The following is an 18,774-nucleotide window of genomic DNA, read 5'->3' as shown; positions in this document are numbered from 1 at the left end:
AATACCCAAAATGTCTTACTGTTTGCATTTATTGATCATCTTTTTCTCACTTAAGATTATCCTGGTTCTTAGTACCATAAATGAGTTTGAAAAATTGAAACCTGGACTTTTTGTGACTCCGGATCTTGTGTAAATCTTTCATTTTAGCAGGGATCCTCTGCTTGTTCTAGCGTTTCGAGGAGGGGCACTGCCTCCTTCATGCCCCATATTGGTAGAAGTCTTGGTTCCTCAATCTTTATTGACACTGATTGGAGATGCAATGTCTCCTGGTCATTGCTTCATGAGGATGGGAATTATGGCCTCCAATTACAGCAACCTGGTTGCAAGGTATAAGAAATAAATTATTGATCTCTATTGCTTCTACTGACAAAGTGGGGATGGTGGCAGTAGTGAAAATCCTGACTGTCCACTAGACCTCCTTCGACACCAATTCAGTGGGGAGGGGGAATGGCCCCTCATAACTGCTGGGTGGGGTGGAAGTTCAGGCTGCGTACTGCAACTGGATACTTTATTTCATCCTGATAAGGTAAAGCAGAAATCCCCAACCCATTCTCACAACTGAAGTTTTTGTAATGGCTCCCTATCTCTGTATAACCTTAACCCTTTTTTCATTTCTGCCATCAGTTGGATAATCTTTTTAAGAAAATACTTTGTGCGTGCGTGTGTATGTGTGTGTGTGTGTGTGTGTGTGTGTGTGTGTGTGTGTGTGTGTATCTGTGTAGGGTGTGTGTATATGTATGTATAGGTTGGAGGACAACTTCCAGGAGTTGATTCTCTCCTTCTACCTGTGAGTTCCAGGGATCACTCAGGCAGTGTCAAGCTCCTTTACTCACTGAGCAAGGGAATATTTATTACTCATTAATTATGGGAAGAACTGGCAAAACTTTTTGAACTTGACTTAAATGATTAGTTTTTTTGTAGATTTTTTGGTTTGTTTTTTGTTTTTTGTTTTGGATGAGGGTCGAGGAAGATAGGATTTTATGTACTCCAAGTGGACCCTGAACTACTGACCATACTACCATTGGGATTATAAGTACGAGCAAAAATAGCCTTATTTAGACTAGATAAAAATGACTGTTGTTATGAGTTTTTATTATTTATAAACGTTCTATGGTACTAACATTAAAAATTAACTACATTTTCCTAACTCTTTCAGGTTAAATATTTAGTGTTTAGAATAAATTTATTTTCTTGTAACTGGTTTGGTATTGATAGAATGTATACTAATTGTAATGCTGCTTCAAATTATGCAGTAGTCCATAAACTGACTTAGCATGTTTTATATAGTTGATTAACCTATGCAAGTTTTATCAGGTTGGCAAATTCATATTAAATTTCTCCAGCTTCTATTGTGTTGTCAGAACTATAAAAATATGGAATTGATATAATTTTTCATTTTAGAATGAGAGGCATAGCAACACTGTGGTTATATTCCCCAAATATGAAGTGGATTAGGATTGCTTTTGTGTTGGGCTTATAGGGAGGGTAAAGGATAGGAAGAAGTGATTTATAGTGTAGTGATAAAAAATTTAGACTCTGTATGTGAAAGCAAGAAAAGATTTCAAAAATAAAAAAATTAAATTTTGTTTATTTTGATGCTGGAGATTGAGCTTAAGGCCCTGAGTATGCTAATCACACCATGAGTCCTAATAAAGTTTTGGATTCTATATTATATATCTAGTACTTCATCTGTCTTATAGCATCTAATTTCTTCCTTTCTTTTTGATTTTGTGAGACAGGGTTTCTCTGTGTAGTTCTGGCTGTCCTGGAACTTGCTCTGTAGCCCAGGTTGGCTTCAGACTTAGAGATCCACCTGCCTCTGCCTCCTGAATGCTGGGACTAAAGGCATGTGCTCCCACACCCAGCCACAGCATCTAATCTTTAAAATAATGTCATTAAATGGTTATAGTTTGTTAAAATTTGTTCTTTATACTTTGTGTGTGTGTGTGTGTGTGTGTGTGTGTGTGTGTGTGTGTGTGGGCATGTGTATGTCATAGTAAGGTTGTGGAGGTCAGAAGACAACTTGCAAGAGTCTGGGCTCTGGGACTCGAACTCATGTTGTCAGGCTTAGTGGCAAATACTTTGAGGAACTAAGTTATTGAAGGTTGGCTGTCCCACTATTAAGTGCCAGAGATAGGCTTAGAGCCTAGATTTGTATGGTGTAACACAGACCAGGCTCCTACTGTGGCACTACTCTGCCTTCCACAGTTTGATGCTCTCCTTTGTAGCCTAGGACGACCTTCAACCTCTGACTCTCCTGGTTTCACCTTTTGAGTGCTAGGATTAGAGGTCTGTGCCACCTCACCCACTTTATGCTGACTAAAAGCTTCATGCCTGTAATAGGCTAGCACTCTACTAACTGAGCTAAATCAGCCCAGTTACTGCTTTTCATAGTAATAATTATTATAAAACAAAAATTTCCCATTTTTGTATGTCACAAATTTAAAATAAAATGGAATCATTTTCTCAACAGTGAATGAGAAAGGGTCCAAACTTATTTTACATACATTTGACAGATGATAAACTATGAAAAAGGCCAAAAAATTACATTGTGAGGTAAGACTTATGTTACTATATAGAAACTGCTTCATGATTGATGGGTGATAAATCCTTGTAGTTAGAATAAACATAAAGCGCTGGTGTAGTCAGTCATGGTGGTGCAATTCTACTATCACAGAACTGAGGAGTCTAAGGCAGGAGACGCCAGACGCCAGACGCCAGCCTGGGTTACAGAGCAAGACCCTATCTCCTAATATCTGTGATCCAACAAACAAGAATTCCCCCAAAGCAAAAACAACAGCTTTGGTTTAGAGGTCACACAGCTTGTACAAAGCATCAGAAACCGGCTGTGCTAGCTAGTCTCCAGCCCCTCCCCGTCACTGTACCTCTAATACTCTATCCTAGCAATGGAGGACGGGAAGGCATTGAGGCATGGGTAGTGGGTTGCTTTATATCCTTTTTGGGAAGGTACTGAATCAGCAATCACTAACTTTGGGAATATAGCTAAATACTGACAGATTTGATTTCTGTTTGTGCAAGTTGAGTGTTTGTGTGTTAGTGAGGCCAAAAATCTCCCAGGCTTTGAAGGTCACCATTTGTGACACTTAACAACGCATGTGTTAATTTAGCTATAGAAAATATTCGGTCCCCTGTACTCACTAAAGTGAAATGAAATACCATAGAGTGGAAGAGATGTTCTCTAAAACTGTAATTAAGCATGAAATATAATTCATATAAAACTAGAGTTTGTTCATCTAGTTACTAGTCCCCAGGCAGCAATTTAAAGCGCTGTCTGTTTGCAACAATCAGTTGGGGTTTTCGTAGTCTCTCACTGAATACAGCTAGGATTTACTGACTCAGCAGTTACATATCCTGAAATCTAAATTTAAATATACCCTATTGATTACAGGTGTAAACTTACTATTTAAAACATATAAAACTCCATTTATAAAGGGATCCCTTTCTTCATATAGTCATTCTTTAATAATTAATATTTCCCTATCCCCTAAGACTGGAGCTGTGCCCTGTTATATGAAATACATATTAAATCTGCCTTTCCAAAATAGTCGACAGAAGGCTTAGTTTTTCTCTTGATTATACTATGGATCGAATGGCAGACTTTTATTTGCACCTCCTAAGGGGCAGAACAAGCAAATATTACTATTAAAGATTTTCGTACGTAGTGGAAGCAGGAAAAGCTTTTCTGGGCAGCAAACTGTGTTGAGGCTCTTGTTCCTCTAAGGCTAGTTCACATGCAGCTTCTACTTTTCCATGGAGGTCCCACTGAGATGACAGCAACAGAACCCAACATTCTGGATATCCCCTTCAACAAATTTAACTTTTTTTTTTTAAATTTATTTTTTATTTTTCTTACAGTATAATGAATTACTGCAAGGGCGCAGGGTAAATCCAAGCAGTATTTATATTTGGCCCGAAAGTGCTGCCAACCGACAGACCTTTGGCGGTGGGGTGCCGCGGTCAGCGCGCCAGACCCCTGCAGGCGACTCTTCATTTCTTCCGGCTTGGGGTGTGTGGGCGGGGGTCAGGGACGTTTTCCCCTTCACCTTGTGCGAGGGTGTGGGGCTTCGGACTGCCATTGCGGCCTAGTCTAGGGCGGCGCCCGGGCTGCAGGATATGGGGCCGGCTGCTGTTCCTCTGGCGCACTCCCCGTGGAGGCCATTATTTCCAGCAGGGCCCAAGTGTGCGCCTTCTTCCGAGGGCAGAGGTCTGAGACCCAGTGGTGCCTCCCCGCGACTCGGCCGGTCCACGGCACTGTGGGGATCGATACTCCCGGAGTGCGCGGGCGCGCGCCGGACCACCGAAGCCACAGTCTCGGCCCACCCCAAGGCTTCCGGGCAGCCAGGGACTGTCCGTAGCATCCTCGCACACACCCGCCGCAGGCGGTGCCGGACCTCGCCCTGCCCGAGCTCTCCCCTCCCCCTCCCGAGCCCGCCAAGGCTCCCGAAGCGACACCGCCCGGACCCTCCATTCTCTGCCGGTGTATTTAAGTAGCACAACCTAACCGGCTGCCCCCACTCAGAGACAACCCTTCTCAGGACAGACGCGCCCACCAGCCAATCACCGACTAGAACGGGCGAGCATCCCGCTCCCGAGTCTGTGGCGGCCTCGGTGGGCGGGCTAAAGCAGCTAGCAAGTTGAGTGGAGCCACGGCTGACGCGAGTCAACAAAGGTCACGTGAAGCGAGTGGATTGCTTCGATTGGCTGCAGCAGCCGGGCAGGGAGGGGGGGGTCACGGCGGCGGCGTGGGGTTCGCTGTGTGACACAATTACAACAACTTTGTGCTGGTGCCGGGGAAGTTTGTGTCTCCTACGAATCCCCCCAGAGCTCCCGATCCCCGCGCTCTCCGGCCATTCCCGCCGTCCCTGCCTGTGGCTGTCCCCTTCCCGCCCCCGCGATGTGACCCTACAGCCGAGCCGTCGCCGCTACCGACCCAGTGGCTCCATAGCCCCTGCTGCCGCTGCCTTCACCTCTACCGCGTTGGGATTTTTCGCCGCCGCCTTTCGCGGCGGAGGAGGAGGCAGAGATAAAGTTGGTGTGCCGGTCCCGTGCGGAGATTGGGAGCGTCGTTGCGGGCCCCGGCCCGGGGAGGGGGGCTGTCGGCGTTGGAGTTGTGAATTCGCTGCGTTTCCATGAAATCCTGCGGAGTGTCGCTCGCCACCGCCGCCGCCGCCGCCGCCGCTTTCGGTGATGAGGAAAAGAAAATGGCGGCGGGAAAAGCGAGCGGCGAGAGCGAAGAGGCGTCCCCCAGCCTGACAGCTGAGGAGAGGGAGGCGCTCGGCGGACTGGACAGGTACGGGGCGCGGGTACCGGCCGGGGCGACTCGGGACAGGCAGGCGCCGCTCTCCGCGGAGGCCGGAGCGTGGCTCGCCCGTGGTGGCGGTGGGGCGGGCACCACGGCTTGGCGCTCTCGGCGCCGCGCCGACGCCGGGGCCTCGGGCTCTGGCAGGGACCGGTCGGCGGCGTTGTAGGAGCACTAACGAGCCGCGTGTGTGTCTCTCCGCAGCCGCCTCTTCGGGTTCGTGAGGTTTCATGAAGATGGCGCCAGGATGAAGGCCCTACTGGGCAAGGTAAGGCAGCTGCGGGCCGGAGCGCGGACCCGGTCTCTCGGGCCAGAGGCGCGCTTGCCCCGGGCCCCGCGGCGGGGTCACCACTCATTGTGGCCTCGAACGACGGCCGAGGGTCTTCTGGAAAACTATTTCCTGCCCCTGCGCTCCCCGCACCCCCTGGTGCCTCGCTTGCTCTCTTGAGAGATCACTTCTCTTGGAACCGGAGGAACAGAGGCAGCAGCGCATTTTGGGCCGAGCTCATGTGGGGCGACCAAATTGCTTCCGATTTTACCGCCCTTGGGAGCTAGGCCGATGATCTCCGAGGTGCCTCTGGAGGGTCGTGAGATCATAAACGGGTGCAGATTTCCTTAAATTCTCGGTTTGTTGCCTCCCCTGGTTTTTAGGCTCTTCCTTTAGTCGGGCTGTTCGAGATGTCTGCTCTTACCTAAACATTTCGGGATGGCTTCTTGTCTCTGCTCCCTGATGGGGGAAGTTGTACGTAGTTTAGGTCGGTGAAGAGTTTGCATTGGGTTGTTGGTTGACATGTGTCTCAATTGCTATGTGCTTTACCTGAAGTTAGGTGACTTGTTTACTTTTTGGGTCTTTCTGCCATAGATCTGCCACAGTTATATGTGAGTGCGTTTTCTGGAGCTTCGTTTCCTGTGAGTCTGTCAGGGACAGTTGGGGAGGATTCGGGGTGTAGTCTCTGTTTATTTGTGTGGAAAGTTGTTGGTACTGTCATTTAGTTAAGTAATGGCTGCTTCTATCGGCCCAAGATGGCGGGACAGGGTGGGAGGAGAAAGTGAAGGGGGGGGGCTTTGGGGGAGGGAGGAGAGGTAAACATGGAAATAAATAGTATCGAAGAATAGGCCTCTCCTTTGGAGTGTGTTGCTCGGTGGTTAATAAAAATTATCATAGGTTATTTGCATGCAGATTTTTTGTACCCTTCTCTAGCTTGGAAACAGCATGCGTAAGCCTGGTAAATGCTTATCAACCTGTAGCACATTTAGTTACCCATCGTAAGCTATTGAACAAAGGCTGGAGTCTCGTTCTGTCTGCTTTAGTTTATATTTTCTGACCGAAGTGTGATTGGAATGGTATTAGGAAGCTTTCTTGTTAATTGGGACCCTGAAACTTGGAGTGTATATGATAGGTGTTGCATTCATTAGACATTTTCTTCTTTGGCGAAAATCTCTAGGTTTGCATTTGACACTTAGCTCTATTGTTGCAATTGAGAAGTTTAAGAAAGATGATTAAAGCCTAACAGCATTTTTAAAAGTTGATTATTTTACTCCTTTTTTTTTTTTGCCTGCTTTGGCGGCATTAATTGCTTTTTAATCTGTGATCACACTCGTTTTTGTTTAAAACTATCTAAATATAGGAAGTTTTGATTGCAGACAATGACCAGAAAGCAAAACAGACATAATCCTTTTCAGTAAGTCCAGTTTCTTTGAACCGCAAGAACATTTGAATTAAACTTTGACAATGTGGGTATTAATTTGCTTATTTAAAATTGTCGCTGGAAAAAAATGTACAGTGACTAGTTCTCAAATGATATAAACGTCAATAGTTGTTGGTCCTCTGTTTTTAAGGCTCCCCACAACCTATTTGAAGTATTTTAGTACAAAGACTAGATTACTGTGAGTTGTCATTCCAAAGTTAAAGTGTTCAAATTGAAGGGCCATTTTATTTTGGGGTAAACATTGCTAGTCTACATTGGGTTAGTAAAGTTGCTAGCAGGAAGAATTCATTTGGAAAAGTTTGACTAAATTTAATTGCTTTTGGTTATGGTGATGAAGAAATAAGTGGAATCTGTTTTATGTACATGTTTAAAGTGCTAGTTCATAATTTCATATCTTAGAATGCTTGTAATCAGAATCACAGTGGGTGGTGCTTAACGTTGGATTATATTGTAATAGTGAAACCTACAGTTAACATTTTAAAAACTGAGTATTTTCAAAATTTTCTAAGTGCATTATTTTTTCTGGTATTTGAATAAGTACCATCTTAAACATGAACGATTTGTGAAGCTTCATTTTATTTTTGGGGAGAATTATGACTTTATAAGTGTAGGGTAGTTTGTTAAACTGAGTAGTATATTTGAGCTAAAAAAAATAATTTGTTTTGGCTCAGTGCTCCTTAGGGTTCTAGCTACTTAGATCAGGACCCAACAGCCTTAATGCGAAAACATTCTATATTTCCTTTGAACGCTCACATGGATCTTGGTTGTGTCCTTATTAGCCTGAACATATCAGTAAAATGTGTGATATAAATTTATGCTTCATAAAACGAAACCTTTTTTTCTGTTTGAATTGGATTCTAAGTAGAATGAGTGAACTAGAGTCCTTGGAAAGAAGTATTGAATTATTTAGTTTTATCCATCCTTTGTCCTGAGAATCAGTATTTTTGGACGTGAGGTTTGGGGAATGGAATGTTGAGTTATGTTGGTTTCAGAATTATTTTCTTTGTAACTCTTTAAAAAAAGTGTTGGCTTTTCTCTAAGGTCTGGGAGGGGTGCGTTCAGGCAGTTTAACTGAACACATAATAAATTGAATAATTCCTAGAATTCTTTTTTTAACTATTAATTTTGTTGCATTATTCCCAGAAAATTTTAGTCTGTGCCAAAAGGTATTTCACCTTTCTTGTGGAAATTTAGTCATTCTTGTTTTCAGAAAAATTTTTTCCCTTGTGTTTTTATTGTGTCCTTAAAGTTTTAAAGTGCACATTTATAAACAGAAGTCTAAAAAGTTTTGGAAAACTAAAAACATTAAATAAGTGCTTTTTATTTGTTCCCAAACTTATTACTTTTTCCTGTGTGAGGCTGCTGTATTCAGGTGATTTCTCCTCAACTCTGCGTTCTTTTGTGATAGTCCATTACTTAGAGTCATTGAAAGATGTTTTCTTCGCAGGGTTGTCTTTGATATATAGTATGGTGTTTTGGATTTAAAAAATTTAATACAGTATTTTTGTAGTAATACCTTAAATAAGGCTGTAAGGAACTAGAGCTTGCTTTAGAATTCTTGTAATATAGCATGACCTTTAAGTTTTCTCTTTAATGCTGACCTTTAATTTTTGGATAACTTAAATTATTCATTATTATTATTATTTATTTATATCTGTGGATGTTTTGCCTGTATGTATGTCTGTCTACCAGTTGGGTGGTGACTGATGAGGCCAAAAGAAAGCTTCTGATCCCTTAGAACTGGCAGTTGTGAATTGCTATGTGGGTCCTTGGAATTGAACCTGGAACCTCTAGAAGAGCAGTCAGTGCTCTTAACCACTGAGCCATCTATCTCTCCAGCACTAATAATTCATTATTTTTTTTCCTAATACAGTAGAGTTACTGGGAAATAATTAAGTGAAACATTTTAGCAGAAATTAACTATGCTCACTTCTGTTTACAGATTTGAAAACTTTTTGGGGTATACTTTTTAATTAGATAAGGATTTGAGTTATGCATATATAGAGAGAAGAAAAGTAAAGAGTATAAGTATGGTAATACTGTGTAGTATCATTAGAGTAATAACATGGCAGAGGCCTGGGGAATGTGGCTCTGTCAATCTGGGGTATCTTATTTGTGTGTGAGGTAATATATCACTAAAATATATAACTGTGGGGCTGGAGTGATAGCCCAGAAGTTAAGAGCCAGTACTGCTCTTGCAGAGGACCCGAGTTTGGTTTCCAGCACCAACATTGGACAGCTTACAGTAAATATCCTTAGAACTCCAGCTTTAGTGGTTCTGATCTTTTTCTGGCCTCTATGGGCATCTGCACCTTACATGCACACACATACTACACATAGGCCCACACACAGACTCACACAATTAAAAATAAGACAAATATTTAAAATGAAATACATAGCTTTTTTGTTGTCACATTTAGTGTGTAAGTGGCTAGAGCATGCACACTAGCAAGCACCAATGGAAAGTCAGAGGACTCCTTGTTCTTGCCTCTCCCTATGTCACCAGGATTGAACCCCGCTGGTCAGGCTTGGCAGTAAGTGATTACTGGCTGAGCCATATCCCAGGCACTATATTTGTTTATTTTAAACAATTGTATTGTTAAGTTTGTCTTAAGTATTCTGGTTGGATTTCTTTTTGATAGTTCTTTTAATAGAAAGATTTTGTAGAATACTTAGGAATTATAAATTGTTCATCATTTGAAAAATTAAGAATGTATTCTTAAAGTGATATTAAGAAAATACTTGTCATTTTTATTTTTGGGGGTGGGTAATGAAAATAGTTTAAGATCCACTGAAGCGTATATTTTCTTAAACTTGGTTTTGCATATATGAGGAAATTATTAGGTTAGTTTTAGAGGTGTCTTTTTTGTGTTATAATATTTGGATTATTGGTGATGTGTGAAAACAAATGTGTACTTTCTGTTTGTAAGGACTTAAAGGGGAATATTCATTTCCATTTCTAAAGAACTTTAGTGTTTTGGTTGGAAAAAGTAGTTATAGAAATAGTACCATGAGGGCTGGGGAGGTGACTCATCAGGAAAAGGCACTTGTTGCCAACCCTAAGGTCTTGAGTTTGATCCCTTTGAACTACATGGAGGAGGGAAAGAGAACTGACATGACTCACCCCCCCCCCCATACACACACACACTAAATAAATATACCTTATGCTTGGGAATTAGATTTTTAATTTGATGGATTTCTAAAAATGTTTTCTAGTTTGGAAAATTATCTTCTAAACAATTATAGTCACAATTGCTTGGACAAAATTTTGTGCAGTTACTACATGTTTGCTAAAATTTTTTGGTATGTACCCTGCAGCAAAATTTTTGTAAGAGATTACAGAACATGTTCACATGTCTGTCACAGAATAGAGTTGCAGCAATACATATGTAGACACTTGTTTTGTTTTGTTTATTTGAGACAGGGTCTTACTCTAGCCCCAGATGACCTCTAGGCAATCCTGCTGCTTCAGCCTCCTTAGTACTGGGATTTTTAAGAGTGAGCCATAAGAGTGCTTGGCTGTAAACTGGTAATTTTAAATTTATGTTTTTTTTTCATTCAATAGATTTTCTGCAGGCTCAGTTACAAAAGACAAGGCAACATTTGACTTCTTTACATAATTTAGGTTGTTAAAAACTGATTCAGAGGTAAATTTCTGTTATTTGATTAGAATGTTGGGTCACATATTTAAGGTCAGCAGTCTTCTGACTTAGATCATGTAACATTTGGTTTTGTTTATATATATTACCAATGTTCTGCATATTTGAAAGGGGTTTTTGTTCATTTTTGCTTTGAAACTCAGTTATGCTTTGAGTTCTTTGAAATTGATGTTAATGACTGATAACACTGTACATTATTAATATTTTTGAAATGTGGTATCCAGGGAGCTAATTTATGTTAAAAAATAAAAACAAAAAAAACTACCACATCTTCCAATAATTGAAATGATGATTCGGCTACTTATGGCCTACATGTAATTATTTGCACACTATTTAATTAATGGAGTTTATTTAATGAATGCATAATTGATAGTCATGTATTCATACTGAAACTTGACATATAATTGCATATGCTTTCTATATTGGTTTGTAAGTTATAACGGTAATATTTGAATGCACACCAAGTTCAAGTGGTCAGTGTAGGTAAAATACGAAGGTGATGTGGATATCACTATGTTAAACTTGAAATTCCTTAAGTGGGGCGAGATTAGCATAAGGATAACTGGCCCATGAATATCAGTGGCAGAAGCACAGTGCCTAGTACTCTGAACATTTGTAATAAAGGTCAGTTTAACAGATTACAGGGCTCTTAAAAGGATGGGGATTTTTCTTGGAGATACTAATTCTCAATTTAGATAGTAACAGGTTGCTTCCTAATTTTATTTAGGAAAATAATCTAAAAATCAGATTTTAACTTTTTCAGCTCTTCAAAGGATGATCTATGTGTTATGTACCCATGACTTTTCCTTGTAGTAATATATACTTTTCTTTGGGTTCTTAAATGAGTTTGTCTGCCAGCTTAAAACATCTTTGACAGTTTTGGAAGGGTAATCACAAAGTAGTTTTAAGTAATCACTATTTTGGAGTGCAGAACACAACTAGGGAGATGGATTTTGAATTTTACTTTATAGAGTTCATTTCTCTCATGTAAGAATTTTTTTTAGATTTATTTATTTTATGTATGAATATTTTACCTGCATGTATGTATGTGCACCACATGTGTTCCTGGTGTCTTCAGAGGTCAGAAGAGTTTATTGGATCCCCTGGAACTGGAGTTACAGATGGTTGTGAGCTGCCAGGTGGGTGCTGGGAACTGAACTTGGATCCTCTGCAAGAACAACAATACTCTTAACGACTGAGTTGTCTCTAGAGTCCCTTATTTTTATTTTTAATTATGTGTGTATGTGTCTGTTTATAGGTTTGTTCACATGAGTGCATTGCCCCTGAAGACCACAAGAGGGTGTCAGATCCCCTGGAGCTGGAATTCAAGTAGTTGTGAATTGCCTGATATGGGTGTTAGAAACTGAACCTGGTTCCTCTGCAAGAGCTATTTGATAGCTTTCTTTAAAAAAAAAAAAGAAAAAATTATACTTTTTTTTCTCTCAAGACAGTTTCTCTGGTTTAACAGCCCTGGCTGTCTTGGAACTCTTTCCATAGACCAGGCTGGCCTCGAACTCACAGAGATCCACCTGCTTCTGCCTCCTGAGTGCTGGGATTAAAGGCGTGTGTCACTACCACCCGGCTAGACTTGTTTTTATTTTATGTGTATGGGTGTTTTAACTGCAGGTGTGTCTGCATACCACACAGGTACAGTACCCTGGAAGGCCAAAAGAGGGCATTGGATCCTTTGGAACTACTTACAGATGGCTTGTTAGTCACTATATAGGTGCAAGGAACTGAGCTGGGATTCTCTGAAAGAACAAGTGCTTTTAACTTCTGAGCTGTATCTTCAACCCCTCTTGTCTTTCTTTTGAGCATAGTTTGCTATGTAGTACAGGCTGACTTTGAACTCGAGATCTTCTTGCTGCAGCTTCCCGAGGGCTGGTTGTTTTTTAAACTAGAGACATTTAAAAATGATGCAACACTGTGAGAATATTACAGCATTTTTTTAAAAACTAAAGATAACTTTAAATTTCTATTTTTATAGTTCAAAACCATTTTTAAGTGCTTTACTGCATTTTGTTACATGACAAGTTGGAATATTTCTGAACTTGGGGGAATAGTAGTGAATGAAGTACAGACAGGAGATGTGCATGCAGTTTACGTGGCTTTGTGATAGTCACTGTACTCATTCTCCATTTTCCCCTTTAGCATGTTTTATTACTTTTTTTTTTTTTTTTTTTTTTTAAGGATATCATACATGGGTACTCTAGTGACACCATTTCTCCCCTCCCTCTGTGTTCAACTTTTCTCATGTCCTCTCTTCTTCAACTTCATGGCCTCTTATCTTTAATTATTATGTATCTATATTATATAAATTTATAAATAAGACCTGCTGAGTTCATCTAGTATTGCTCATATGTTTATGCATTCAGGAATTAGATAACCTATCAGGAATCTCATCCCTGGAGAAGATGGATTCTTACTTTCTTAGTAGCTGTGGTTTGTTGCTTTTCATCTAGGGGGTACCTTTTAGAATTTCCTTATCCAGTTTGGCATGTCATCTGGTGGTGTCATTATGCTGGTCTTGTTTAGGCAGCCATATTGTTGCTATTTCGTGGGTGAAGCTTCCCTGTCATAGAAGACAGTCTTGCATACATCCTCGTCTTTTGGTTCTTACAGGCAATCTTTCTGTCCCTTCTTCCTCTGTATTCTCTGAGCCTGGGGTGTAGGGGTTGTGTTGTAGATGTATCCTTTGGAGCTAGGCATCCATAGTCAGTTCTCTGCATTTTGATCAAGTGAAGTATTTTGTAATAGTTTTTGCTGCAAAAAGACCTGTCTTTAATAATGGTGAGACCTACAGTTACCCGTGGGTATAAAGGTAAGTATTTAGAATGTGGTTAGAGATAATACTGGTTTAAGAAAGTGGCCATACTAGGTTCTTTTTTAGAGTCCACAGCCTCACCAGCCATAGGTAGGTTTCTAGTATTAGGCATTATTTCCCTCCTTGTTGAGCAGGCCTTATGTCCAATTAGACAGCTGTTGGTTATGACCAAGATACAAGTCTCACTCTTGTACCTTTAGAGATATCTTGCCATGCTGATCATTGTTGTGGATCATAGATGTAACAGCTGTGTAGAATTATTGGTTGTTTCCCTCCTTCCCTTGGAAGCTTGCATAGCACTTTCAAACTTGCCATTCTGTTAATGTGTTCTTGGGTTTTTATCTGGTATTATTTGTTTTCCATGTGGTAGTATAAATAGTAGAGCTACCCAGTTTATTCTCAGGAAGAAGGTTGGGCTTTTGTTATGGTTAAGGGTATTATATAGATCATCTAGTTCTTTCTAACTTAGAACAATGGAAGAAATTGTTTCAAAGGACTATTTTTAGGCTTCATTTATTACATTATATCATTAGATCCTATATGGGGAAAACTAAGTTTTTAAGGAAAATTTCCAGTATTTTCAAAAATAGAGAAAGTCAACCAATCAGCTAAGTGACATTCATCTATCTCCTACTTCGACAGTTTTCAATCCTTGGCCAATCTTGTTTCATGTGTATCTTGTTCCTTACCTCTGTTATTTGCAGGCAAGTTTGCAACATTAGTGACATCATTTAGCCCATAGGTAATTGTGTATAATGTTCTTAATATCTAAAAATGATTTTTTTGTCAAAGACCATTGCCCCCTCCCCCTCTTTTGCTGTATAAGAATTGAGGATAAATTACTTGGAAAATGAGTAGAATGCAGATCAGATAGGTAGCTGAGTTTATATGGATTTGTGTTTTGATATTGTGGTAGTATTCTGTGTTAGACTATTATGTAGTACGTGACAGAAATAATTTTCCCAAAGAACTTTGGGGCTTAGTTTCTTAAGTTTGTTCAGATAGTTTCTATATTTAGGGAAAATACGCTTTCAAGATATAGTGATTAAAATAAATGTTTTAGGTTTTTGGGTTTCAGATATGATAATTAGAAAAACCACTTCAATGATTTGTGAACCATTTGTTGTATTGTTGGGGGGAGTTTGTATCAGTTTTGGAGACAACTTCTGGCCTCTGTTTGCTACAGTTTGGGAGGACAACAGACTGAGAATATAATACAGTAAATAAAATATTAAAGATATGTACAGTGCCATGAACTCTCAAATGATGGTGCAACTTTGACCTTTCAGAAATTTATTATGGATAGTTTAAACTGCATTATAGCTATTGTAGATATGTTTAATGAACTCTTGAATCAGGGGAAGTAGTTGGTTTTATAGTAATATTACTGATGGTGGGAGGATACACTAGGTGTTAAGTACTAATTGATAAATAGTAAGTAATATGTAGATTTTAGGTAGAAATCTGCTGCCATCTACCAAATCTGTGATGCTTAGGCAAGCATCTTTCAGAGGCTCAGTTTTCCCATCTGTAAAATGGAATTGATAATAGATTTCCTGTGTGCTCTTGGATTTTGTGTTTCGGAGGAAAAAATAGTGTATGTTTAGCTTTGTGCTTATAATGGAAGATGCTCAGTACAAGATAGATGTTATAGGAAAAGAAAATTAAATTTAAACTAAAACTGTGGTTTAGTTATGAGATAGAAGAGCTGGAGGCAGGTTTGAAAGCTCTCGTGAAGACTTTTGGCTTTAAGGTTTTTGTTTGCTTTTCCTGCTTCGCATTTGTTTCCACTACAAGGAGGCTCTGGTCTAGATTTTCTTTACTTAATTCTAGTCCCGACTTATATATACACTTGACTATGTCTACCTGATGTGTAGTTTTTTGAGGGCATCGAATATGGACAAACTGAATTTACCATTGTCTTAAATGTTTTTTACTTTTGTAAATGTCACACACCACATCTGTCATCCCAGAAATCTTGGAATAGTCACAACACCTCTTTTAACATATTAAGCCCTAATAATCACCAGAGTGTGTCATTTCTACACTTCAGATCTCAAATCTACTTATCCTATTGCAGCCACAATTCTGTCTTTGATGTTCAGGTGTCTTCATGCAGTTTTTTTTTCTTTTTCAAATAAGTATATTTGCACATAGTACAACATTGAAAAGTTACAGAAAGGATTTTAGTAAAAAGAAGATCTTTTTTTTTTTTTCTAAGTTACCTCTCAAAATTTAGTTACTGTTTTCCACAGCAGCTGCTAAAAGGTTTGCTAGGTAACCTTTCATAGTATTTCATCACAAACATGAACATAATTGTGTTGCATGTTCGTTCCTCTATATGTTTGAGATCACAGTGTATATGTTTTATTAAACTGCTCTGTTAGTTTTATTCCTTGCCATATGAAAATACTTTTATATTGAATTGTGTTGGGTTTCAGAGTTGTCTAGTCATTCACATAGTGAGATGTTCATGGGATTGGTTTGGTGATTTTTGTTATTTTGGTTTTTGAAATTTTTCTTATGTTCTTTTTAATGTGGTATTGAATGTAGAAATGCTTCAGGATGTACAGTTCATAATTGAAAATGTGTTCATATATTTTACTTAAGATAACAATTGCTTAACATATGCTAAGAACTCTCCAATTGGAATAATAGGTGATTTTTGCCTCTATATTTTGATTTTATTGGTGTGATTACCAGGTTTCATGAATACTAATTTGAGTCATTTCTTGGGTGTGTATGTATAGAAGTAGCCATAGTTGTTGCTACTTAATATCTTGTATTTGTGAGAGTCATTCATTTTTATGTTTTATTCTTTATTACAGAAAGGAGAAAATAAGTTTGCATTCTTGATTAGTTGAAAAAGGTACAGTTCTTACTGTATTACTTCTTTCACTGAAAGATACTTTTTTTTTTACTTCATCACAAATTAGCAGTAGGGCTAGAATGTTGGCACTTTGCTTTTTCTAAGTTCTTAATCCTTTGTTTTATAGGGCCCAACTAATATTGAATTCTCTATATTAATGAATTCTCTCCTGTGTGCATGCATTATCCTCTGGACATTAGATGACAACACTGGGGAATTGATTGTCTCCTGCCTTGTTGGGGCAAGGTTTCTTTGTTTTTCCTGCTGTGCTACGTGTATACTCCAGGCTAGCTGTCCTGTGACCTTCTGGGTTCATCTCCTGTCTCTGTCTCCCATTTCACTTTAGGAATGTTGAGATTGCAGATGTATCTTGCTTTTTATGTGGGTTCTGGTGTCAAACTTGGATTACCAGGGTTGCATATCTATCACCTTTAATCTGCTGAGCAATATTCCAGAATGGCCCAAAGCCAAATGAGATGTGCATGGATAAGAAATATCACATTGGGCTGGAGAGATGGCTCAGAGGTTAAGAGCACTGGCTGCTCTTCTAGAGGTCCTCAGTTCAAATCCCAGCAACCACATGGTAGTTCACAACCATCTGGTGCCCTCTTCTGGTGGGCAGGGATACATGCAGACAGAACACTGTATACATAATAAATAAATAAATCTTTAAAAAAAAAGAAATGTCACATTTAAATGGATAGATACACTACTGATGCTAGGCAATTGGGTGTTACAAAAGAATCACTTGGCATTAGTTTTTAGGTACTTTCTGATCCATTGAAAGTTTTTACTGCTTGGTTTTGTTTAAATGTAGATTTGTATTTATGATTATATTTTGATTATAGTTTATCTATACCTAGAGTTGGAAGATTGTAAGTTAGAAAAAGAGTATAATTGCTAGGAAGTTATAGTTAGGAACTCTTTTTTTTTTTTTTTTTAATGGAGACAGGGTCTTATTATGTAGCTCTAGCTGTCCTGGAACTCACTGTGTAGATTAGGCTGGCCTCGAACTCTGAGATCCTGCTTTTGCCTCCCAGTACAGTTGCATATGTTTTAAAAAATATTTATTTATTTTTATTTTATGTGTATGGGTGTCTGTGTATTTCTGTGTACTGTGTGCATGCAGTGCCCTCAGAGGTTAGAAGGTGGTGTTGTATCCTCTGGAACTATTGGAGTTACAGATGGTTGTGAGCTGCCATGTGGATGCTAGGAACCAAGCTCAGGTTCTATGGAAGACATAATACACCACTGAGTCTTCTCTCCAGTGTCATGTCCCATCCCACCCCTACACCCCTTTCTTCCTGCTCTAGCCACTTATGCTGGTATTACAGTTGTGTGCCACCACACCTGGCAACATCTATCATATTATTTTTCATCTTTGTATCTTTTTTTGGTGAAACATTTATTCGAGTGTTTTCCCTGTTTCTTACTTGGATAGTTTCCTTTTTTTACTATTTGGCTTTGAGCTGTTTAAGTGTCTTTTGGAAATGCTGGAGATAAAATGTTAGAGACTGGTGTATACTGGGCAAGCATTCTATCTCTGGCTAAACCAATGCCCTCAGCCTGAGGGATCTTTGTACTGTATTGTACCCCTGAGAAAGAATTTCTCACTGTATCTAGAGTGCTCCCCCCCTCCCCAAGGCTGGCTTGGGTGTCCCAGCAAGCCCCAGCAGTGTCACCCCACCTCCCCAGCACTGGGAGTTACAAGTGAGTACCTCTGTGTGTGGCTTTTATGTGGGTATTGCAGTCCAGAACTCAGCTCCTCATACTTGTCAGGAAGTGCTTCTCTCCAGTGAGCCCCAGCTCTAAAATTTGTAATAAATATACTTTTTTATGTGTTTATATTTGAATAAGATGTGAGGTTTAGGTTGAAGTTTATTTTATTTTTGTTGTAATATGTTTAGTTACTCCACCCCTATTTGTTAAAAAGGCGATATTCTTTTCCATCTAATTGTTTTGTATCTGTCAAAAATTAGTTAGACATAATTTTAGAGTCTTATTTCTTCTGGGTGCTGTATTCTATTTTATTTGTTCATATATTTGTTCTTCCATTAGTATGATTATGATCGCTAAATCTAAGCTGTAATATCAAATATTGTAATTCTTAGCACTTATTCTTCTTTGTCAGTATTGTTTTAGCTAGTCTGAGGCCTCTTGAGAAATAAATAATTGTTCTGTATTCATTTAAAAATAAGCTTGAGGGCCTATGAGGTGGCTCCTCAGTGGGTAAAGGCGCTTGCTACCAAACCTGATGACCTAAGTTAGATCCCCAAGATCCACATGGTGGAAGGAAAAAAATAGCTCTTGAAAGTTGTCTTATGATCTTCATATATGTGGCCTAAGGCACATACACTCTAAATGCACTAAAAATGATTAAAAAAAAGTTGATA

The 18,774-nt window shown here is 39.5% G+C and overlaps 1 protein-coding gene across 10 annotated transcripts in view; it reads left to right on the top strand.

Annotated features, from left to right (window-relative positions):
- Positions 1–4,735: 4,735 nt before the first annotated feature.
- Kdm6a (lysine demethylase 6A) overlaps positions 4,736–18,774 on the top strand; it is a 150,921-nt gene continuing 136,882 nt past the window's right edge. For 5 of the 10 annotated variants that reach the window (XM_059251409.1, XM_059251415.1, XM_059251410.1 and 2 more), the window contains exons 1-2: positions 4,736–5,311; positions 5,525–5,588. In XM_059251409.1, the coding sequence (XP_059107392.1) occupies positions 5,151–5,311; positions 5,525–5,588 (225 nt within the window). In that variant the 5' untranslated portion in view covers positions 4,736–5,150. The remainder of the gene's footprint in view (positions 5,312–5,524; positions 5,589–18,774) is intronic. The other 5 variants (XM_059251412.1, XM_059251416.1, XM_059251413.1 and 2 more) reach the window with 1 other exon arrangement.

This window comes from Peromyscus eremicus, chromosome X (genome assembly GCF_949786415.1).
Source record: "Peromyscus eremicus chromosome X, PerEre_H2_v1, whole genome shotgun sequence".
NCBI lineage: Eukaryota > Metazoa > Chordata > Mammalia > Rodentia > Cricetidae > Peromyscus > Peromyscus eremicus.
This window is presented reverse-complemented; position numbering and strand designations above follow the sequence as displayed.